The sequence below is a fragment of the Cyanistes caeruleus genome, chromosome 5 (genome assembly GCF_971803275.1).
Source record: "Cyanistes caeruleus chromosome 5, bCyaCae1.hap1.1, whole genome shotgun sequence".
NCBI lineage: Eukaryota > Metazoa > Chordata > Aves > Passeriformes > Paridae > Cyanistes > Cyanistes caeruleus.
In genome coordinates, this window is record NC_141705.1 from 15,928,822 (window position 1) to 15,953,419 (window position 24,598).

The 24,598-nt window shown below is 38.2% G+C and overlaps 2 protein-coding genes across 2 annotated transcripts; both read left to right on the forward strand.

Annotated features, from left to right (window-relative positions):
- Window positions 1-35: 35 nt before the first annotated feature.
- Window positions 36-6,897, forward strand: CLRN2 (clarin 2). The gene is made up of 4 exons (XM_023925455.2): window positions 36-187; window positions 660-1,057; window positions 4,840-5,019; window positions 5,436-6,897. Exons 2-4 carry the CDS (start codon window positions 805-807, stop codon window positions 5,699-5,701), a joined length of 699 nt encoding a protein of 232 aa, XP_023781223.2. The 5' UTR covers window positions 36-187; window positions 660-804; the 3' UTR covers window positions 5,702-6,897.
- A 2,496-nt stretch (window positions 6,898-9,393) lies between these two features.
- Window positions 9,394-24,243, forward strand: LAP3 (leucine aminopeptidase 3). The gene is made up of 13 exons (XM_086890191.1): window positions 9,394-9,640; window positions 10,061-10,176; window positions 10,511-10,565; window positions 12,308-12,413; window positions 13,545-13,704; window positions 16,341-16,502; window positions 17,460-17,618; window positions 18,361-18,485; window positions 19,872-19,960; window positions 21,070-21,172; window positions 22,770-22,849; window positions 23,502-23,614; window positions 23,723-24,243. Exons 1-13 carry the CDS (start codon window positions 9,518-9,520, stop codon window positions 23,919-23,921), a joined length of 1,590 nt encoding a protein of 529 aa, XP_086746317.1. The 5' UTR covers window positions 9,394-9,517; the 3' UTR covers window positions 23,922-24,243.
- The last annotated feature ends 355 nt before the right edge of the window (window positions 24,244-24,598 follow it).

The window sequence follows — 24,598 nt, forward strand, 5'->3', positions numbered from 1 at the left end:
GGGGCCGTGTTACTATCCCCAGGGCTTCTGCTGCTGTAAGCTAATTAATTAATTAGTGGCTCCGAAGGTCCCCCAGAACTCGGGTAGCAGTAACCGTAGAAGTGCGGGCAATTACGGCCGGTTTTCTTTAGTGCTCATGGATCGCACCTGTCGCTTGAGCTATACCTCATGAGTGCCTTGGGCTATGGTACGGCTGGCCAGGCTACCATACCAGGCTGCGAGGGGCTTCGTGCGCCCCGTTGTAGTTCAGAAGATTCCAGACCCGTCATTTCTGTCCCTCAGATAGCTCTGCCTGCAGTGACATTTAGAGGCTGGGTGGGAGCAAGCGCCGGGAAGCTCAGCATGGCTGAGGCGACAGCAGAATCCTTCAGACAAATTACGCCGTTTTAATGTTTTGTTCTTTGCACACAGATATTTACCCACTTTTTAAAATATTCTAAGAAGCTGGATTCTTCTCCAAATTTTCTTCAGAGAGGCTGATGTCATTTGAGCAGGACAATTAAGCCCCAAGGGAAATATTAGACAGGCCATAGAGATAGGATTACTTGCTTCAGAAAGAAGCATCACCGCACTACAATGTAATGAAAACGTTACTTGCAACCATTTCAGGATGTTGCTGCAGCAAAATGTATTTTTTGCCTTGATTTTTAACTATACAGATTAACTGCTGGACCTTCAAAATACAAAGAGAAGTATTTTGAAATGCCTGGTATTCCGCTGTGGATTTTGGAGCATGATAAAAAATGGGAAATACATCTGACTACTGCAGAGAGGGCTTGGAGATGATCCCTTGAAAGCACTAGGATGCCTGGCTGCTTTAAAAAGACATTATTTGCTTTGGCTTCTCTAGTAAGTTTTGTGTCTTTTATCTTGATTGTTGTTGCAATGGGGACCCCAAAGTGGATGACTGGAAAGATCCTTTGCAAAACAGGGGCTGATTTGGTCAATGCCACAGATCCAGAGCTGATCAAGTTCATTGGAGAAATTTACTATGGACTATTTCGGGGCGGCAAAATACGCCAATGTGGCTTGGGCGGGCGGCGTTCCAAATTCACAAGTAAGTACAATTTTACTTAAATATTTAGTATAATGTCTAGTTCAAATTTAGTACTTTATTCTTTTTGTTTACAGAACTTTAGAATGCAAATTATTGTTATTAAATAAATATGCAGTCTTTATGATTTGATGTTTTGAGTCTGAATATAAAATTTCTTTATCAGGAATGCTTTTTGCTACAGTTATATTCTGTAATCCTGGAATCAAGTTGGGGAAAAAAAATCCCTAGGGCAAGATGGAGAGTTTCCTTTTAGCCCTGTGAAGGGGATGAAAGTCATTTAGAGATGTAAATCATACTTTCCCCTTGACTGACTTTTTCCTATGCCAAGTTTTGCTCTGCTATCTCTGTCTTTGCCTTCTCTGTTGAACTCTTCTGAGTTTTTTCCCTTTAAAAAGCAGAGATTTATTTAGATGGACACATTTCTGTATTTCTCTGGCTATCCTAATGTATATGTCTACCATAGCACATATTGCTAACTTTATTAACATGTTGAAATTCTTAACCCTCTTTTCTATTAAATTAGGAGACAAAAAATTGCTGAACTCTTAACAAATGTAGAAACTCTTCTAAATTTATTCCTTTTAACAAAAAAAAAAATTTGTTGAGTTCTTGAGAGCACCAAGCTGTATGCTGGATTTCCAAATTTCACTTTTTCTGTTCTGTAGTGAAAATGCTAATTTGCTTTGAAGATTTTTTTTAGTTCAGTGTACAGATTTACTGAAACTAAATCCAATATGAGTTGAAGCTGTTGCAGTCACCCTCTCCCTGGCCCACCACAATGCTGTCCTGTCCCATCCTTTGCAATGGCTCTAGTAGTTGAGGTGAGGTAGTTCAGAAGTTAAACTGGCCAAAAATTTAAACTATAAAAATAAATATTTGTTTTCCTATATGATCGTGTCTGACTACACAACCACACAAGCATTTCTATAAAAACTTGAAGGCAAGTGTGGCTGTGAGATTTCAGAGGGAATGAAGAAAAGAACCAGAGTAACCTCAACTTATATTAGCATGACCAGTTGAAAAACTGGATGAATTTGGACTGGTCACTTTTACAGTAACCACATTATTGCTCATGCTCTGATTGAAACTGTGACTTCATGTCATGGATATAGCAGTCATGCTCATTCAGTCCCAGTTCTTTCACCCTACCCTGGCTGAGAGAATGAGAAAAAAATAGCCAATCTCCTTTAAAACTCTGTACAACTTTCTGGACTATTTAATGAACTTTCTGATTTTTTTACTGTGCAACCTAAGAGGAAGGCTTAATGTTCCACAGTCACTCTGGAGTACATCGATATGCAATTGGAGGACATGAGCTGGCACTCCTTAGACAAGACTTCTTGCTGAAGTTAATAATAATTCTCTGTTAGAACTGTAAAACATTAAGTGTAGTAGGCACAAATCTGCATTTTGGTCAACAAGTGTTTCAGAGATTTTCCCTTTTAAAAATTTTAAGAACTCTATTGAGTTTGATATTTTCACAATACTGGTTTCAAACAGTACACAAGGCTGTTACTTTTGCACAAGGGTGAGCAGGACTGGGGGTTCTGGGTATGACTTGACCTTTTTTTTTTTGTTTGAATGTCCCCCTTAATCTCCAAGCATTCTGAACTTTCTGAGAAAACATTCTGAAGAATGGTGAGAGTTTTCATGGGGAGTGTGATAATATAAATGGACTTCACTGGCACCATAGATCAAGACAAACCTAACGTATCATATGGTGCAGTATTGCAGTGCCTCTGACACCTCAGAATTCCAAATTGCAATAATTTACTGCTATTGTAAATAACTTTACTTTCACTCTGTTAACATTCACTAGAGTAGACTTATGGCTGGCACACTCCCTTTTAGCTGGGACAGTGACAGTGTGAATCAATTGCCATAATAGGTGTCCACTGCCCTTTTGTACTCCTCAAAATGTATCATCTGGCCTCCAGCTGCAGCTTCTGGAAGTGTCCCATCTATAGTGCAGCATGTACATGACACCTATGGGGTTGTTATGATGGTCCTAAGGCACCTAAGTTGGCATAAGATGCTTCTGTTTTGACAATTGAGTCAAGCCTGAGAAGAAGCTGGGGAAGCCACACATTTTGCCTGTGCATAGCAAACACTGCTGGATTGTGTCAGGAGATCCCATGGCAATATCCTTCTCATTGATTCTTATTTCTGTGTACTAAGCCAGACTCACTGGGCAATCATTGGGACTTGGCTGTGAAACTCAGAAAAGAGGCTAAATAATCCTTACAACTACCCTAAAATCTCTGATGGTTTGTAAGGAGGCTTAATTCCCATGTGCTTTTTTGTTACACTCCCAGTTATTTTCCAGTCAGAAAGCAACCTAGATTTTGGATTCCCATTTCTCATACATACTTCTGATTCTTAGTTACTCCCCTCATTTCTTCTTGTCAGAGTCTCTGCAGCTCTTCTGTGCACCTGGCCCAATTACAACTCAAGAATGAGCTACTGAAATGGTAGATCTGTTGAATCACATCAGTTTTATATGGGATTTGTACAGTATGATTTTTTCCACAGATTATACTCTAATTCTGTCATGTCATGCTCAAATTATATGCCTGAAGTTCATGGTGACCTCTACCAAGTATTGCTGCCCACTTTTTAGGTGGCTTGTTTGAACTTTGGAGTTTTTTGTCAGTTATGCAGCACAAGTAGGAATTTATTTATTTGTTTATAACATAGTGAACCCTCTTTGTAGTAACTTTTTAGTAATTAGGTAGTGAGTTCATCAAAATATGTATGAATGTGCAGTGCTATGCTAGCTGAAGGTCTCCTCTTGATCATCTTGTATTTAGGGTTTGTCTCAATCAGCCTCTCTCTTTCCTGTCAGTCAGCATGTCACTTACAATTCCCTACTCACATTTCTTCTGATTCTGTTACTACAGGGCAGCAGGATAAACTAAACACTTAGGTGTACATTTCCTGCTGCTGGCCAATCTGGCCCTCCTACAAAGGAATTGTGTCTGTGAAGACAGAACCAAGAATATTACTGTTCTCTAGAGACAAGTGAGCAACAGGCTGATGAGGGAGAGCTTGTGCCTGTAGCAAAACATGGGAGCATTTCACCTAAAGCCCACCTGACTGCAATACTTTACAAGCTTCCTACATCTGTAGCTAAAACACTGCCAGATGCCCAGAAAAGCATAAAGGGGCCATAAACACTAGATGAGAAACCAAGAAGGGAATCCTATAGGGCAGACGTGTGGGATGTACAAAAACAGGGCAGATCTCACTGGAGCCAGCAGTAAAGAGAGGATTAGGGGAAAAAAAAAGAATAACATGAGAAAATAAACACAGAAAAAAGTGATACTATTTTAGGCAGCAAGGGGCTGAACAAGGAAATGGAGACTATCAGACTCCAAATGGATGAGATTAAAAGCATGAGACAGGAATAAGAAGCTCAAAACCAGGAGTTTGGTACAGAGAACAAAGGTGAAAAAGAGACAGGAAAGTATGTAGCAGACAATACAGCAGCAGAGATAAAGACATTAACACCACTAGCTAAATAAACAGGACTTAAGCCTAAATCCTTATTCACAGATCTTGTGTAGAGGATTATTCCTGTAGCAGAATATCCTTGGTTTGTCTGATGCACTGAAGAATAAAGTATCAGGAACTGAGGTGTGTGCAACTAGCTGAATTCTACATCTCCATAAAAAATAGTCTTCCTTAAATATAAGTAGAATTTGAAGCACCAGCACAGTGTGATGTATACTATCATCAAGAAAACCTATACACTGAATAGTCAATTTATTTTTTCTTGACAGTTTTCCCCCACATGGTGAAAAAGTTGAATACAGGTCTGCATGTGATGATCATAATATTCCTCTGTGTGGCCATTTTCTTTTCTCTGGTCAGTTTTGGATTCTGCATTCTTAACGCAATAAAAGTTCCTTACCGGGCTATTAACGGTCCAGCAGGAGCATGCCTCTGGAACTTCCTTGCAGGTAAAGTAATTTTCCAGTGTTTCTCTAGTCACATTCATAGAAAATGACATAAGTCCCTTCTTCTGCCTTACTAAATACCTCTTTGACTTGTACTCACATTGTACTTGTGAATAAAATGAAGTTGGCGGTGAATTCACACCTCTCAAAACAGAACTTCCAGGTGGCATCTTGGCTTATTGCATCTAGTTGACATTAACAGGAGCTATGAATGCCAGCTTTAGGCTTTATGTCACAGATAAAAGTATGTTTGCCCATAGAATTAAGCTGAAGCATTTTGAATGTGTTTAAGCCATGCCTTTGTTTATCCCTACTCTGTATAATGCTCACTGATGTATTCAATAAGTCTTTTGAAGCACAACAAAAATATGTCTTGTTTTGATTTGATTACAGTGAATATTTATTTCATTTTATTGCAGGTGGATTTGTAGTACTTGCAGTCACCAGCTTCATGGCTGCTGTGAAACTTCATCACCTCACAGAAAGAATTGCCAATTTTCAGGAAAATATCTTTCGGTTTGTTATCTTAGAAGAACGTTTTGAAGACTGTTTTTGGATTTGTGTGGCAAGTGCCACATCACATGCAGTGAATTTGCTGCTAATAGCCATTAGTGGGATTCATTTCCCTAAAATTAAGACTAAAACAGAAGAAGTGAATGTTACAGCAGAAGATATCATGTACTAACAAATCTACACAAAACAATTTTGGTCAAGTTAACTGTTGTGTCAGGAACAGTTTCTTGGCCCTTCAGCCTTTGTTTTGGATAGATGATTTACTTATGTCAGTCTACAATACCGGCAACTAACATGTCTGGGAAAAAAAATAAAAACCTGCTATAAATGTCATTATTCTCAAAACAGATTGATATCTGCAGTAAATATATGCTGTTCGTCTGTTTTCAGAAAATTTTCACTTTGGGGTATCTTAGAAAACTAAGGTCAAATATTTCATCAAACAAAATGTCTTCTTTGTTTAGAAAGACAACTTGTTTATCACAAATCTTTGAAACTATAAGGTTATTTCAAAACAGAAAGAATGTGTATTTGGCATTTACTTTCACAGAATTATCTAGAGTATATTGAGGGGGACATATACGTTTGATGATGTTATACAGCATTGAAAAAAAAAACTTCATCATCTGTGAGGCTAAAGTTAAGGAGCAGCAAAGGCTAAGTGTGTGTGTATGAAATGTTTTTAAAACAGAAATCACCCAACACCACAAGGCAAAGAGGTGAGAAATGTAAAGTATATGGGATGCTATTAGTCTAGGAAGAAAAAAATATTAGCTGCTAAACGAATGTTTCATTGCAGCTTCTGGAAGTTAACAGATTAATGGTAATAGTGCTTTTAGATAACCTGGAAAACATTAATCTGACAGATTAATTTTCTTCATAACTGTGTTAATTAAAAGTTAACTCTATGTGAAATCAAGTAATAGTGAGGTATGGTGAAACAGTATTGAAATTAATAGAACTGGCTAAATTGATGGAAAAATTACTTTCTTAGGAAGTACCATAATTTTGACATGGATTTAACCAACTCTTGGGTCCCAAGCAGTGAATATTTTTGAGAAAAGAATATGGAATATATCATTTAGAATGGATACAGTGGCCTACACCATCTCTGGGTTTGGCTCTACAAGGTTAGCAGGATTATGAGTGAAGCAGAAATTTGTGGGGTCCTCCTGCAATAGGTCCTACTAACCTGTGTTCTTCCAGACACCCTGAGCCACGTTTTTTTTGTTTGTTTGTTTTCCCCCAGAAGCACTACAATTATTTTTTAAAATTTAAAAGATAGATTAAAAATTATTATAAGTCTAGAGAACTGTTACAATTTTAGCATAAAGGAGACTCAATAAAGCAGAAAAAGTTCCTATTTTATACCACCCTCTTACTTAATTTTCTTCTAAATTTACTGGTGCTTTCACTCAGACTGAACCCTGGGCCACAGCTCCAGAAAGATGATACAATAGCCAGTACATGGATAGGCAGCAAACAAACCCAGTCTACGAAGGTGTCTTAGATGGTAACAACGTAGTAGTGCCCTGAAAACTGCCCACAGGGTCCCCTGTGGTACCACCACCTTCCTCTCCCAGAAAATTCTGAGTGGCTTTGAGATAGAAAAACTTGAAGTGCAGCATAATTACACAAGTAGAAAATGTAATACTTGTAATTTGTAATTGTTCTATGAACATGTATAATTTAGATGTAGTTACTGTACAGAAAGAATTATATTGTGGCATGTAACTTAGCTTTTACTAAATATATATATATTTAGTAAATATATATATATATATATATATATATATAATTCTCTTCAGGAGGTAAGAAGGAAGCAGATTCTTAAATCCTCCATATTGAGTGATTGCTTTGAAAATGCTTTTCTGCAGTATTAATATGCATGCACTGCCACATATTTTCATTCTGATAATGAGCTGCTTGTTGGCCCCCAAATTTCCACCTCCTTCAAAAATATTGAATAAGAATCATGGGACTATATAGGTAAGGACAAGATTAAAGATTTGTTGGAGTGGATTCCTAGGTAGGTCACAGTAGCTCTGAAAGAACCTGTAGGATGCACTGTATACATGAAGTTAAAGGGGGATAATTGGGCTGATTAGCATTGTAATTCCTTTGTTTGAATCAATTCAACAATGGAGCATACTCTGCAGTAAAGGTCCAAGAGAAGATTTCTCTTACAGCAGACCTATGAAGCATCATTGTGAAATACTGCAGCTGCACAAATTGAATGACCAAATAACATTATCACCCACTGACTGTGTTGTGACCTGTGAGAAAATAGTATTTTCAGTTTAGAGTGAACAGAAGTATTGCCATGCATTGACTAAACTTAATGAAACAGATGTAAGGCTAAATTAAACTTCCAGCTGCACACGTCTGGGTTTAAACACTGTTAAGATACACTGATAGGTCAATGCATGGAATATTTGCCCTGGTAAATTTTGTCTGGAGAAAAAAAGGTTAAATGCAGTCATACATGTTTGAAAAGTACAATTACAAAGCCCTGGGGTTAACAATAGGTAAGTTTATCTCTTGCACCTTTTCAGCTTTCCCTTGTACCTCATAAATTAGTTTTAAAAATGTGCAACTTGATATATGTGATCTACTTTATTTACATGATTTTATTATGTTTCACATAGCATATCTGACCATATGCATGCTCAACATGTGGAAATGATACTTCTCTGGGGGCACTTCTTACCTTGGGAGATTTGAAATCCCAGATGAGAACATTTATGACAAATATCTGCCCAGAACTTTGAAGACATTATGGGTCCAATCCTATCTTTCCATAAAATTAAAGACAACTTCATATATCCCAAAAATACCACTTAATTTGTATGTGCAGAATAAAATATATAAGCAGTATGAATGTAGAGAAGCTATGGAGTTTAAAGAACTAAAAAACTGTTCATTGTATCCAAGAGCCTTGCCAAAATAAATGAAGCTAAAAATTAATTATCGCTTTGATTCCTTAAATAATATTACGCTTTAATGTTAAAAAAATTATTTTTACAAGATAAATCAGATTGGATGTAATTACCCTCATTCATTGTTTCTGAGTGCTGCTGTCCTTAATAAAACATGTTATTTGTCTCTGTACCACTTCATAGAGAAAGCTCTGAGGTGGGAAGTGCAATGGACTCCTAGAGAACGGGCCCAACTCCTCCTACACCATGTTCTGCTGGTCTAACAGTATAACCCCACTTAAAGATGTATGGAAAAGCAAACATTGTTATACATATTGTCATAACGTGTCTTATTCTCACCTATTAAAATGAATGACATAAAATTCATGCTTCACACTTCAGAGGCGGGGAAAGAAACAAAAAATATCTGGATCACCTGAAATTGAAGTCCAGTGCATGTTCAGTGCTCTTCAGACTGACAATATAGTAACTGTCAGCAAACTCCAGCCAGTTCTTTTCCGTGCAGTGCTTTTGCTGAGCATAAATCTACTTCTGATATTACAGTGATGACCCCATATTCTGCTGTGAATTTTCCTGACAGAATATAACCAGTCATCCTCATTGCATTGTTGTTTTTTGGTTTTTTTTCATTTACCACGTTTTGATTTTTTTTTGTAATTTCAGCCTGAAATTGTTACTGCTTTCTCGTAGAAAATAACGTGCGTTTGCAATAAAGTTTTATTTTTCTGAAATAATTTACTTTTTAATCTTCGATACGCAAATTAAGTATGCAGTATGCAGACCAGGGCTGCCTAAGTCTGTGATAAGCCCCCGAGAGAAGCACGACCACCCATCTGGAGCATGCCAGGAGAGGGCAAAAAATCCACCGTGAAGCCGCGGCGCCCCTCGCACAAATTCTGGTACGCCACCGGGAAACCCCAGCCCCCGTCCCCAGGGATGCCCGCCCTCCGTCCCGGGCACCGCCCCTCGCGGCGCCGGCTGATGAGGCACGGAGCGCGCCGGGCGCGGCCGCGCTGCTCCTTCCCCTGCTGCCCGCCGTGCTCGGTGCCATGCTGCTGCCCTGCGTGCGGAGCCTGGCTGCTCGCCGCCTCGCCCGGGACGTGCCCCGGGCCTGCAGCTGCTCGGCGCAGGGCCCCTCGCCGCGGGACTACAGCCGCGGCGCGGCCGGCAAGGTGAGGGGCGGCGGGGGAGCCGGCGCGGGAGCTGCGTGTCCCTTCCTCCGCTCGGCCCCGTGTGCCCCCGGAGCTGGGTCAGGAGTGCTGCGGCTCTCTGGGCTCCTTTTGGGTGTACAGGACTGGAGGTCTGCGCTGGCGGGGAGTAGCTCTTTTGTACTTAAAATTACTGGTTGAAAGAGTTTTTGCCTTTATATGATCGGCAGAATTCCTGTAAGCTCAGTTATGTTGTATCTGATTTCTTTTTCACACTTTAAATTAGTTGTAGTCCTTGCTTACTGGTGCTACTCTGTGCATCAAATTCAAAAACTGAGATAAATACATAGAGATGTAGCAATAGTTTGAACAGTGTGCTCGATGCCTGTCTGATATGGGTCTGTAAATCTCGTGTTATTTACATTGATGTGTGTCCTTTTCTAGGGTCTTGTTCTGGGAGTCTACTCTAATGAAAAGGATGATGGTGCTGCCCAGTTCACTAGTGCAGGAGATGCTTTTGATAAGCTTGTGTCTGGAAAGCTGAGAGCTCTTCTGTCCTTGTAAGTGTGTGATAAGCTTCTGAAATGGATTAAAATACTACAAATATCAGGAGGAATGATCTTTTTTTTTTTTTTTTCCGTTATTACTGTCTGTTCATATCACTGTCAGGCTGGTATTTGCTTCGGCAGTTTGGAAGGGAACTCCCATGATAAAACCACTCATTGAGCAAACATGCAAAAATTTCATGAGACTTGTCCTCTGCTCTGAATCAGCACAAAGACAAATGTCCCAGTTGCATGTGTGGCACACTGTGTGGTCATGGAGTAAATGTAGTACTGTAAGATTTATCACAGGTAAGGTCTTCTGTATTGAAAGAATCTTTTTGTGTCCTAGGTGTGGGCCATCTTTGAAGAAAGGCAAAACACGCATATTTCATGGTTTGCATCAGGTATGAGCTTTGTGTTTTTGTATGCTAGTAGATTGATGTGTGAAGTTTGTCCTTATGTCTAATTCTATGCTGAGTTCACTGCTGTGCTTGTATAAATGGCCTGCTCTTCTTCCCTCTCCTTGACCATTTCAACTCCTGCTCTGCACTGCCCATGTTTGCACAGACTTTTGTACAGTCCTGTACTCCCTCCACCGTGCTGCAAATGGAAAGGATGTGAACAAGTCTGCCCCAAAGGTGCTCTACTGCTTCCTGAATGAGCTAAAGCATGGCAGTTTTGGATCTGACTTCTGTGCCTCCTGTGCCTCCTGTGCCCAGGAGGGGTGAGTGTATGAGGAGTTACTGATAGGTGCAAAGACCTTCCAGACCTGACAGTTCTAACAAAAGACAGTCCCTTCACATGCTTTTGTCCGAGGTTTTAAGGCTTGAAACCTCTGAAAACAAGATATGGGACTGTTCTTCAAGCAGGATTTTTGTAAGACATGATAGATCACAAGGGTATGGAATGAAGAGTCATCTTCTCAATGTCAGGCTTTTTGTGCCATTTGAGAAGCCAGGATAGACCTAATGCACATGTGTGAAACTGACCAATATGGAATGATTTGTGCATTTTTGGAGTCCTAGCTAAGGCCTAGGCAGGCATGTGTTGTGACACTAGGTGTTCCTGTCTAAGTAACTGAATCTTACATTAAGGCTATTTATATAATCTGAAATAAATCCATTTGTAGTGATAATTGCCTACTACGTAAAAATTCCTGTGTGGACACCCCATGCAGGTGGCACCAGAGTTGGTAAAAAGGCTCTCAGAAATTTCATGGAAGTTGAGTGCAATGAAGGTCCCATTATCTCAGTTCTGCATACAGGATGGTCTCTGAAGTGAATAGCAAATCTCTGCAAAAGAAGATAGGAAAATGTTAACTGGTATCACTGATTTTCTGGAAAGCTAACACAAGTTTCAGCATTTTGTGGACTAAATGACTTTACTACAGTGTAGCAGTTTGAAAGCTGATTGTTAGAGGCTGACACACATGGAAAGGAAAGCCTAAGATTAACTTAATTTTTTCTTAAGAGCTATAGGAACATTATATATGTTCATATATATATCTTTGAGTTTTATTCAAATTTGACTTCACTCTTAAAAGGCTCCATTAATCCTCATTACTTCTTTTTTTCTTTCTACTTGTATGCAGTTTAAGAGGCAAGCATGTAGTCTGCTGTGCTACATTGTTTTCCTGAGTTCTGGAGAGGTACCCCTGTGCAACTTTGGTTTGCTACCTGGCAAATCCTGCCAGCAGAGCTCCTGAGATGAGCTAACACACTGAGCTTTTGAAATTATTTTCTTGAGCATAGTACTGTGCCAAAAAAAGGTTACAATTCTCCAGATAAGTTCTGTCCTTTCTTACAGCTGGAAAGCTGGATCTGCTTTCCAAGGACTCTTAGGCTTGCCCTTGGGAATATCAGATTTACCATGTGGTGAGCATAAAGCCCTGTCTGCTATGTGCAATGCACATGATTTTATTAACTGGACAACAGATAACTGACTGCATTCCTGTGGCAGATGACTGGGAGCACAGGACAGCAGCACCATGCGGGCACTCTTAATGATAAATGTCTGATATCTATATTGAATATATGTATTTTAATGCTATGCTTGGATTGATTTAGAAAGTAAAATCTTTTTAACAACTCTGCAGTGTCTGTAACAATGAGAAAAGTGAATCCATTTGTGTGTTGGCTTCATCTAGGACTTTCCAAGTGTGGTGGTAGTTGGCTTGGGTAAGAAGAATGCTGGAATAAATGAACAAGAAAACTGGAATGAAGGCAAAGAAAATATTCGTACAGCTGTTGCAGGTTAACTATTTTTTTAATTGTTTAAGCATTTTATCTCTAAAGCAATTGCAGTTCTGCAGCATGTTCCACTTTTGAAGACCAAGTCTAGGTATGCCTTTGTTTTAAAATGAACAACTTACTGCATGGTTGGGTAAATGCATTTACTTGTCACTGATACTCATGTAAATTTTTCCTTAGAGAGCAAGTACTTATCAAGAATATAAATCAAATCTGAGGACAGGTAACTGCGGTTATTTATATCAAATAACTTTCATAAACAATGTGACATTGAAAAGGCACTTGTCTAATTAGTATTTTGGAGCTGGTGAACATCACAATACACTTTATGGTCATTCTGTATGCACATATATTTATTTCTGCCACTTATTTCATAATTGAGATATTTGTGTTATAAACTAATGTATTTCACAACATCAGTACTATGATTCAGTGTATATTATCTGCTGAAGACAGAAGAGGGCTTATCTTAATCAAGGATAAGTGCTTCATCTAAGAGTGTAAAATAAGAATTAAGAGTTCTCACTGAAGACTTCATAGTCTGTGATTGAATGACAGCTGTATGTCGAAAGTTCTAGCCTGTAGCTGCTATTAACATTATTAATTAACATTTACTTTCTAGCTGACATAAAACATTGTTAAATTACTTGGAACAAAACAGAATTTATGGAATACATTGTTTATAAAGGGGTATATAAACTCACCTGGAAGAAAAGAACAGTCATATTCTTGGCAAAAATCAAAATTATGACAAATTTCTGATACCAGTAGATAGTCATAATTCATAGCACTCCAGAATAACAGAGCCTTGCTTTGCTACAGAATGAGCTTTAAGGGGTCAGAACAACTGTGATCTTTCCTTTTTATTCTTGTGAAACATTTTAATAATTACAATTCATCAACTGATACTTTTAGTCTAAATTTGCCAGATTTAATTTGCCATAAATTTTGCTAATTTGGTCATTAGCATTTTTAATTCTTCTACTGCATGATCTCTTTGACTGACTTACTTATAAACTCAGGTATCTTGAATTAAAATCATTTCTTCCTTGCAATGTCCCATTGATCACCTTGGATCCCTGTTTTGCTGTTCTATGCAATAGTTGGCCTTCAGTTCTGTGCTGTATTTTTCAGTTGGCTGCAGGCAGATCCAGGACCTGGAGATCCCTTGTGTGGAAGTAGACCCCTGCGGAGATGCACAAGCAGCTGCGGAAGGTGCTGTCCTTGGATTGCATGAATATAATGAGCTGAAGCAAAAAAAGAAGCCTGTAGTTACTCCTCAGCTTCATGGAAGGTGATGGCAAAGGAAAACGTGCCTATTTATTCATCTGTTGTTTGGTTATTTATGAAACTGTATGCATGGCATGCTTGTGCATGAGAAAAACAAAACTGAAAGAATAGGGCTAGCAACAATAATCTTCTTAACTCCTACTTATTTGAATTTCCTGAAGTATTTTACATCTCAAGTATATTTATAGTGTTTGTTCCATGTGTTTTGATGCCATATTCAGAGGTTAAGGGTAAATAAATGTTGCTTCATAGAAAAGAAAGATCATGATAAAAGTAAAAGCTGCCTGAAAAGAAGCTGTGATATACTAGGACTTCTGTTGGTATTGTGTGCCAGAATTGTGAAGAAGAGGTGCTTCAAACTCCATAAATGGATAAATCCTTTGGAGAATCAGGAAATGCTGACATCAGACCAATGCACTCTGGATATAGTTCATTTGTTATATTTTCATTCATAGAGTACAATGTAAGAATAGAAGCCTGGGTTCTTCTGGTCTCTAAATAGACATCGCTTACTGAGAGCAGAAAGTAGAACCAGCTTTTGGTTTCAGAATAATTATCGGAGTGGACTTTGGATGTTCTGTATAGGATATTCTGTCATGCAGGGAAGAGGTATTTAATGTATGTACTTTAAACAGTAACAAGTTCTTCCTTAAAAAGAAGTCAGTGAAATAAAGTGGAAGCCTCTTGATTAAGCATGTCTTGATAAGTTACATGTAAAATAAACACTCTTCTTATTTTGTAGCACAGCAGATCATTTAGAACCTCATTAAATTTGTATTAAATAAGCATTTCCTGAAAACATAGATGGTCCTATGACCAGTTATGGAAGTAATTTTTTTTATATAGTAATGAGGTTGGAAAAGACTTCTGGAGGTCATTCAGTCCAGCTCCAACTGGGATTCAGGATAACCTGGACATTACATACAACATTAAAGCTTGGTCAGGTTGATCAGGCCTTTGTTTAGTCCATATTTTAATACCTCCTGAGCTGAAAATTCCACAACCTCACTAGACCATCTATTCTAGTGCTTACCTACACTTATAGTGATTTTTTTTCTTTGCATCCTACTGCATTTTTTCTGGTTGAATCTTACTGTGTTACTGTGCAGCTCTGAGATATGTCTTTGTTCACATTCCTGCTTCAGTTCATGTTTTCTCAATTTGTCTGCAAGGATTCTATGTGAAAACATAGCTATAGTCAAGAAAAATCACAGAATCATTTAGGATGGAGAAAACCTTCAAGATTAATTGCATCCACTGTGGTCCTCTGTGACAAACCTCATCACACAATTCAGTTAAGCTGGGCAGGAATTTGCGCCAGATCTAAATTGGTGGTTCCCAGTGACCATCTTGTCCTTCATATACCTAGAAATGTCTCTCAAAATTACTTTCTCTGCGAACTTCTAAGGAATTAGTCTGGGATAACTGACTTATAGTTCTCTGTATTCTCCCTGGTATTTTTAAAGATACATATTTGTCCTTTTCATTCATTGGGAGCCACGTTCAGTTACACCTTTCAAACTGAAAGAGCCTAGGCTTGCAGTGATGCCAGCCAGTTCCCTCAGAATCCTCAGATATGTGCTGCCTGCTACCAAGGACTTGTGTATGTCCATCATCCTTAAGCTAAGTCTTAAGTCTCTCTTCCTGTCATGAGGAGTGCCCTTCTTCCTCAAACTCTGTTGCTGAGCACAAAGAACTGGGGAATCTGGAAGCAGATCTTTATTAAGGCTGATGCAAAGCCAGCATTGAGAACTTCAGTCTCGTCAGTGTTGAGTGGATTGCCTGCACCATTTAGCAAGTGAACAGTGTTATTCCTACCCTGCCTTTTGCTGCCAGTGTACCTGTTGAAGTCGTCTAGGTACCTTTCCCACTTGCCAGTTTCAGTGTCAGCTGACATTTGGCTTCCTAATTACATCCTTCCATATCCAGGCAATACTTCAGTGTTCCTCCTGCATTCTTATTTCAATAATTTATATTCCTGCATTCCTATTATTGTCCTGCTCTTTTCAGAGGCAAAATCCAGTTCAGTGCCTTGCTTTGTGATAACTGTAATAAGTAAGTAAGCTGTCTAAGTAAAATGAAAGATTTTGTACTGTTGGTCTGGCAAAGTAATCAGAGAGACTTCCCAGCTCAGAGAGACAGGCAGCTCAGTGAATATTTGTTCTGTCATTTGTTAGTGAAGTTCCTTGAGTGCGCTGGGAAATGAGATCCAAATTCCACTCTTGCCACATAATCATATTTCAGTGAAGGGGAAAACAGAATTGGAGACTTTATATGGTAAATAAAAACTTTGAAAGCTGTTAAAAGTAATGTGATTAGAAACTTTGAAAGGGATATTAAATCTTTTGTTTAAGGATTTAAGCCAATCTTTGATTAGTAAGGATTAGGATAAAACCTAATGAATTGGATAGATAATTTCACATCTGTCTACTCTTGGATTCTTCTAGCTTTCTCTGAAGTATTTGGCACTGACTAGAAGCAGAGATGAGTTACTAGACTAGAGTCCTTGTAGTAAGATAACTGTGATATTCTTAATTGCTCCAAATTAATGATACTGCATTTTAAGAAAGAGAATATGTGAATGCTGACATCTTACTTTTGCAAATGTCTATAATCCTGATTGTTGTGTGTGTTTTTTAGTGCTGAAAGTGAAGCCTGGCAAAAAGGTGTTATCTATGCTGAGGGGCAGAACCTGGCTCGGTACCTTATGGAGGCTCCAGCTAATTACATAACTCCAATCAAATTTGCTGAACACATTGAACAGAAGCTCAGAAGTTTCAGCAATGTAAAGGTTCACATAAGGTAAATTCCATGGAAATGTTTCCTCTGTAGGGTAGAGGACCATAACAGTAAGATAAAATACCTTCCAGGTTATTCAAATCTGAAGTTATTCAAATCTCATTTTCCCTTTGCTACTTCAAATGACAAAAGCAGGGGAAGTGTTTGGGGAAAAGATATGACAGGTGCCCAGACTGCAGGCTGTTGTCAAGGATCAAATCAGTTGCTAGTTTGCAGAGGAAGCAAGATACTGTGATGCAGTAAAATCATTAACTGTCAATTAGTCATGCAGTCAATTACTGCTAAATTAACACATGTGAAAAGAAGCCTCAGTGAATAGAGGGCTAATAAAGTACCTTTTTTTTTCTTCCCAAGTGGGTTTTTTACCTACCTTTTGCTTTTTTTGTGTGGATGTGATAATAAAACATCTTCTACTTGTTGCTGTTGGGATTATTTTAATAGTTTTTAAAAATGTGAGATGGAGCCCATAAAAGCCTTGCAAGTGAATTTTCACAGAAATTGCCCCTGAATTTCTACTTTCTGCTCTATAGTGGTAACAGATTTACTGGTTGTGCATGTTTTACTCACAAGCAAAGGAATGGGGGAAATCTTGCTAGCAGCAAGCTAAATGTAACCTGCTTCAATACTGTTGCTTCACATACCTTTAGCATCTACAGCCTCACAGGCAAGTGGAAGATCAGTGTTTCTGATGCAGAAACTGTAGACAAGCCGTTGTTCTGTTGCTGTTTTTAAACAAGACAAAACAAATATCAAAGATCAACTTTGAGGAAGTATTTTTCTGCTTCACCAAAAGAGGTAGTAATGATTTGATTTAAACTACTGCTTCCAAAATAACTAACTAATATGAAATGGTTTGTGTACAAACCTGCAAGAATCATGATCTCAAAAAAATCACCTTGGTCAAAGTGTCCAGTTGAAAAAAAACCAAACTAACTAAAGTAATACATGTTTCTATTCCAGACCAGAGTCTTGGATAACAACACAAGAGATGGGAGCATTCCTGAGTGTAGCTAAGGGCTCAGCTGAACCTCCCATCTTTCTGGAGATTCACTATTTGGGGAGTGCTAATACAGATGACTCCCCATTGGTATTTGTAGGAAAAGGAGTTACATTTGACAGGTATGTATGCTTGTATGCCAATATTTTAATTACTAGAGGGAGAAAATGCTTTCCTGCTATTCATATTCAGTAGGGAGATGCTTTTTCATTGCTCAGCACATCTTGCAATGCCGTTCCACTGAACTTGTGTTATATAATAGATTGTGCTGCCTTTTCTGGCGATAAGACAACATCAGTTGTCCAAAGTGGGAATTAATATGCAATCATCTTGTAAGGGGAAGAAGGAAATTCAGGGAAATAAAATAAAGAAGGTGCTATTTTTTTTTCTTGTCCTGAACAAACCTGCAGATGAAGAATTTGCATGTTCAGAATTGCAGCATGTCACTGGACATTTAGATGGTGCTTAAGGAAAATAATAGAAAATAGCTCATTCTTTGTAGCAGTTCCTTATAGCTACTTTCTGTGGCACATCATACTGAAGTATTTATCAGTCATGTACTATTCATGTACATAAATATTCATGTACATCATGTACTATTTTGTTTGTTTTGTGCACTGCTATTATGAAGACCAGTGAGTTACTCCACTGCAGTTTACCTGGATTTTTATGGTCTCCTAATTATAAGAAAGTAATATTTTATCTGAAATGAAAACCCAGATACCTTGCTTACAGTACACTTACTAGGATTGCAGAAGTATTTGGAGCACCAGATCTAGCATTTACTGATATTTGGTGTTAACACTAAACATGGACAGAACATCATCAGTGTATGTGACATCAAACTTGAGCTGTTTGTTCCAGCGGTGGCATTTCACTGAAGCCATCATCGGGTATGGATGCGATGAGAGCAGATATGGGAGGGGCAGCAACTGTCTGCTCAGCCATTGTGACAGCAGCAGCTCTAAAGCTACCTTTGAACATAATTGGTAAGTGTTTTTGTGTGGAGAATCCAAAAATCTTAGTTCTATGAGGTTTTTTGAAAGAGTATTTTTCTAGTAGCAACAGTGAAAGCCGTGTACAAACATCATGGACGCTTGCACACCTATTTCTCTCATTCCCTCGTTCAACCTCTCTTCCATTTTTACTTGCGTATCAAAAAATTACTATTCTTTACTTGAATAAAATATTGGAACACCAAATCAAGATTTTTATGGTATGATTTTTAGATCTTAAGTAAAAATTGTTTGTCAATAAAGATACTTTCAATGTGTTTTTGAAAAGTCCCGATCCTTCATTACAAGAAGGAATGTGCATCTCTGTATAAACAGTTAGAATGAAAAGGAGTCAGGAGTGCCAAGCTACCTCCATGTGTCCATGAGTCCATGCCAGAACTGAACAGGAAGAGGAATCAGCTGTAGTTTCCTTATGGAAATATCTCAGCAGAAAACTAAAACAAACCAAACCAGTCTGCTGATACTGTTGTGTATGTGCAGTGATTATTTTTTTTCTGAAAAAAAAGTTTATTTTTTCTGCAGAGGTAAAATTAAATTAGCTGATTCAGACATTGTGGCAAGACCAGCTGGCAATAACATGGAACATGGTCTAGGATAAATTTTAGTTTGAGAAGCTCGACGTATAAGTTATCTGGTACTTCAGTCATTTCTGTGCTTCAGCCAGGAGAGGGCAGCGATGGCCACACACATCCTCACGGCATGAGGTTCCTCACTGAAGTGTGCGGTGGGGGGAGCACAGGCAGTGGAGCCTGTCTGTACATTATGCCACTGAAAAGTGGTGCTCCACTTGTGGACCTTGTGCCAGGTGCAGGTTTTCCCTAGGAGTGGTGGAATGCCTTTCATTCCATGATCCCAGTCATAGCTGCAGTTTTGACTCTGAGCCTTTATTTTGCTCATTTCTAGTTGTTCTTGGTATGGCTGGAGTTATGTGGCAAATCCTTGGACCACTCTAGACATTATAGAATGAGCAGAGCTTGAATGGCTCCAGAGTGTTTATTTGAGAAGTTTTCAATTTCAGGAAGAAAGAAGTTCCTTTACTTGTGAATAATTATATATGGCAGACATAAAATAGTATTTATTGTTCCTCTATATCACTTGTCTGGGAAAAATGTAGAAGAAAACTCTAGTGGTAAAGTAGTGTAGGTGAGAGAGCCTGGTGATACATCATGCAGAGGAGTTTCTCTGATTGAAAACTGGACTGTGTGTCTTTCATTAACTGGGAAAATTCAGATTTTGAGCTTAAATTCAAAATTACACTTGCACTGTGTTCTTAAGGAGGTTTTTGGAGTTTATCTAAGTGGGTTTTTTCTACAGCTTTTCTAAGGAAACTAGTAATTCACTTTCCTTTTTGTCTCTGAGGTTTGGGACCCCTCTGTGAAAATATGCCCAGTGGTAAGGCAAACAAGCCTGGGGATGTAGTTAGAGCCAAGAATGGAAAAACAATACAGGTATGCCATGTGAAACTTGGATTTTGAGTGCTTTTAGTGAACTGGTTTAATCAACCAAGTTGACTGCAGAGTACATTTGGAAAAAACCCTTAAAGATAAGCAGTGCAAATGTACTGTTTTTAAAATTGTAAGAAGCATGTTACTAACTAGAAATTGCTACTGTAGGATTTTTTCAAATGTAGATTGAAGAGATAGGACATGTTTTATAAATTGCTGGGAAAAGCTGAAAAGTAAGGTCATTCATTGAGCATGCTAGAAAAGCTTGTTTGGCACAAGGGGTTGTTGCAATGCCCATAAATACAGGCTCTAAGTCAGAAGAAATAATGTTAATTGCTTCCAGCAGACCCTTCAGGACAATTCCTTGCTATCTGGAGTAAGACATGAGTAAGACATCAGTCTCCTGCTGATGTAACCAAGGTCTTTACTCTGCTAAAATGCTCAGTACAATCAGAGCTCTGACTCATAGAGGCTGTTGGTTCAAAGGAGCTTGCCAAATCAGTACCTAAGGTACCTTTCATATTTATTACAAATGGTTCCATACTCATCTATTAGATTAAATTGTGCTGAAAGTCACTGTACTGTAGATCACTGATTTAATGCAGAAGTAGATGGCTTTCTTTTTGTCTGAATTTCTGTGATCCTGCCACTTCTGTCTTGCTGAGCCTTCCATTTCTTTGACATTCATCTCTGAAAACTGAGTTCAGTCACCCTCTGCTTTGAGGGAAAAAAGACTGGGCATGTATTCTCCACCAAGGAGAAATCTGCAAGAAAGTGCTGGTAGCTCCAAGCACATGATGCAGCCTGTGTGCTCCCCTGAGACATCTCTCCAGGCTCTTCTGAGGAGCCAGCACTACAGAGACCCAGCATACAGAGGAGGTTGTAGCAATGAAAGATGACTTACCTCAGATACAGATACACTTTTACTTTATAAACATAACTGTATACCTGTACTATTTTTTTTTCTTTCTTTCAGTGTAGTTTGAGTAAATTTTTATTACCTGAAGTTTCTAGGGCCTCTATCAAACAGCTATTTAAGATATGTGAGAAATACATCAGTGAAAGAAAATTTACAGTTCTTTATCTGGTTTTTACTGATTGTGCCTTTGAAGGTAGATAACACAGATGCAGAAGGAAGACTGCTGTTAGCTGATGCTCTCTGTTATGCCCACAATTTTAATGCAAGGGCTATTGTGAATGCTGCAACATTAACAGGTAAGCAGTATCCCTTCCCTGCTCATTTTGAAGTCAGTTTTGTGTTACTCTTTAGTTTGGCTGTGGATTAGTTGTGCTTTGTATATAAACCCAACCTTAATTCAAAGGCAGCTGAGATGATTTTACATGTTTCAGGACAACAGTGAGCACAGCTTGTGTGTCTCTGGACTGGGGAGGGATCATGCAGTGGAGATGAAGTTGGGTTGGCTTAGCCCAGCTGGAACCAAGAGCAGGAAAACCTATGCAGACTTCAATGTTTCTGCAGTGTTTCTCTGTGCTTCTTCCGTCTCTGAGCTGAACCCTCTCAGATCCCAAGCCTGTGTGTTGCAGAGGTAGTGACATGTTCATGGAAGAATCTTGCCCAGTCCATCTGGCACAGACCATGCTGGAGCCCAGGCAGGTTCCTGGGTGGCTTGCTGAGTGCCTGAGCACCTAGCCAGTGCCAGTTCTCCCACTCTTGAGCGAGCTCAGGCCTCCATGATGACAGGAGAGCTCTCATCATTCCCCAGGAATTTGTTTGACTGCAGTACCTCCTATTTTTTGTGCAGTTTTCATACTTCTAGGCATTATGAAACGTGTTTTAATTGTTTCATCTCTACAGTTGTATAATAATGAAGTAGTAAATTCAAATTTAAAACCAGCAATTGTGATGGAGCTCATGAACTCACTAACAAGCTGTCATGGGTGATGTGACTAGCTGAAATAAAAGCAAATACAGAAGAGTAATTCAGACAGGACTCCACTGTGTTGCTTAATGAATTTGCTAAGCAAAATAATTATACTTACATAGATTCTCTGGTAATGCTTTAAATTATGTTCCATCAATTTTACCAGTTCAAATGCTGTGGAAAATTTCAATAGACAGAAGGGAAATTGATTTTAAGATGGTTGGCTTGTATAAAAGTATTCCTGTCTGGAATCCTTGGGTACCAAGCAGGAAGAGGGAGGGCTCCCATAGAAATTTCTTAGACATATTTTGCTAAACTATTTTTTTTTTTCATCTCTCTAAGGATTGAGTGTTGGTATTAGTGAAGCACTTCTGGAGCATCAAATAGATAAATATCAAATCCCATAATTTAATATTTTGATAAGGATTATTTTAATAAATTAAAATATTAATAAAGTAAATTTATGCATGCTATGCAAAACTCTATGTAAGAGAAACTCACAAAAGAGAAAGTATCAGCTCAAAAATTATAGAGGTCTACAAACTGGAAAAATCACATTCACTTGTATTTTCTACATGAAAGTAATAATATCTAGGTTTTTTTAGAGGATACTGTTATTGTTTAATACAATTATCTTAAAACTATTTATAAAAAATCATCAATCTGAAATCATAAAATTTATTTTCATGTGAAACAGAATATAATTTTTATGATTTCTACAGTTTTTTTAGAATATAAAAATGTTCTAAAAATGTTTAAACTTTTAAAAATGTCAGTGTACTAAAGTCTTCAGGTTTTGCAGTCTGATAAATTCCTGTTATTGATAATGGGAATTAAAAATGGAAGGTTCTGTGAGGAGTCAGGATGCAGGGAATAGCTCAGGTCCACCTTTGCCTTTGTCATGCAGACTTGAAGGTGTGTTTCTTTAGGTGCCATGGATGTTGCACTGGGATCTGCTGCGGCTGGAGTGTTCACAAATTCATCTTGGCTTTGGACTCACCTCTATGAGGTAGGCCACCTGCATTATTGTTAATCATAATAGCAATAATTCTGTGATAAATCTTATTGAAAAGTTAGCACATTACTGAAAGTCTTTATGCAAATCTGAAAGATGTTATTATGTTTTGAAATTTTAGAGAAATTATGTCAGTGCTATATCAACTTGAAAATAATGTTGACTATTAATTAGTAGCTCTTCAGTGAGATATAATATCATATGTCAAACATCTCAAGAATCTGCATGTTCCGATAGCTCACTGCATATGCATAAACTCTTGACTACTGGCAGTAATTAGTTTATGTTAAAAAGATAATTGGTCTTGCTTAACAAGAGGGAGACAGAAATTCAGACAGGCCTTGTGAGTGGCTGAAGTGTGATGGATCAGGGAAGCCTCTGAAGGGAAGGATTTCTGTTGTCAGGGAAAAGGGAAAACAGATAAAAAATGTGGTCTTTTGATGTTGCCTTTTGGCTAATACTAATGCATCTAAAAACCAGGATTGTCTGTTTTGTTTTGCAAACAGTGTATTTTCAAAAATCTAATGTCTTGGCTGAAGATTTTTAGACTGATAAAACCTAAACAAAAAGAACCATGCATGAAAACATGGCTTATAAGTGCTGTTAAAAAAAAAAAAAAATCCCGTAATATCTGTTTCTTTTTCAGGCCAGCATTTTGACAGGGGACAGAGTTTGGAGGATGCCTCTTTTTAAGCATTACACAAAACAAGTCACAGACTGTCCTCTTGCAGATGTGAGTAACATTGGAAAGTACAGCAGGTAAGATGAAACAATACCTTCCATGTACCCCTTTCTTTCAACCTATTTGTTTAATATGTGTGCTGTTGGAATTGCTTTGGAAACAATACATCTTTGTATTTCCCACAGAGCTGGAGGAGCATGCACAGCTGCTGCATTCCTGAAGGAATTTGTGACTGCCTCTCACTGGGCCCATTTGGATATAGCTGGGGTGATGTCAAATAAAGATGAAGTGCCATATCTTCGGAAGGGCATGGCAGGGCGGCCCACAAGAACACTCGTAGAGTTTGCAGCTCGATTAAGTCAAGACAGTCACAATGCCAAATAAAAATACTTGTTCTAAAATCATCCACTCTGCCTTAAGAAAAAAAATCTTAAAAGGTATCATTTATAAATGAATGCCCCAAGCATATTTTCACTATGGCAATTAACTAAAAATGCATTTTATAAATTATTACTTGGACAAGAGTATCTCAACTTCGAGATTTGTCATCCCATATCATATTATGCAGCTAAAAATCAAAATCATTCTGTTTTAACTATTGAAATATTTTATACCAAAACATGATAATGGAAATTATTGAAACGCCTATTTTATATGTAAAGTAGGCATAATTATTGTAAACAATAAATTTCTTACATGAATGTGAGTTTTGATTGAGAGAGAATAAGCAATTGATGATAGATGTACCTCAGTTTCAGGTGAACTGTAGGTGGTGTTAATGGTAACTGAAAAGTTACCATTAGCTCATAAAAGCTCATAAAAACACCATTCTGGCATTTTTTCCTTAGACAAACTAAACTGCTTTTGGTATATACTGAGGCAGAAATGCTGTGTGATTAGCATTAGCATGGTTTCAGCACAGAATTATGTAGTAAGTTATAAATATGTCAAGAAGAGTGTATATTGTAACTTTTTTACAGACAGCTGGTGACTGCAAGTTAGTGTTCGTGTGGTTTTTAGGGAAACTTACCCTCATCTCACATGATTTTTGTCATCCTAAG

Bases quoted from the DNA above. Each gene is read 5' to 3' on its own strand.
- LAP3 (XM_086890191.1), top strand. From the start codon at position 9,518: ATGCTGCTGCCCTGCGTGCGGAGCCTGGCTGCTCGCCGCCTCGCCCGG. The intron at 13,705-16,340 runs GTGATGGCAAAG...TGTGTTTTTTAG, and splicing joins ACTCCTCAGCTTCATGGAAG to TGCTGAAAGTGAAGCCTGGC. The intron at 18,486-19,871 runs GTAAGTGTTTTT...TTTGTCTCTGAG, and splicing joins GCTACCTTTGAACATAATTG to GTTTGGGACCCCTCTGTGAA.
- CLRN2 (XM_023925455.2), top strand. From the start codon at position 805: ATGCCTGGCTGCTTTAAAAAGACATTATTTGCTTTGGCTTCTCTAGTA. The intron at 1,058-4,839 runs GTAAGTACAATT...TTTTCTTGACAG, and splicing joins GCGGCGTTCCAAATTCACAA to TTTTCCCCCACATGGTGAAA. The intron at 5,020-5,435 runs GTAAAGTAATTT...ATTTTATTGCAG, and splicing joins CCTCTGGAACTTCCTTGCAG to GTGGATTTGTAGTACTTGCA.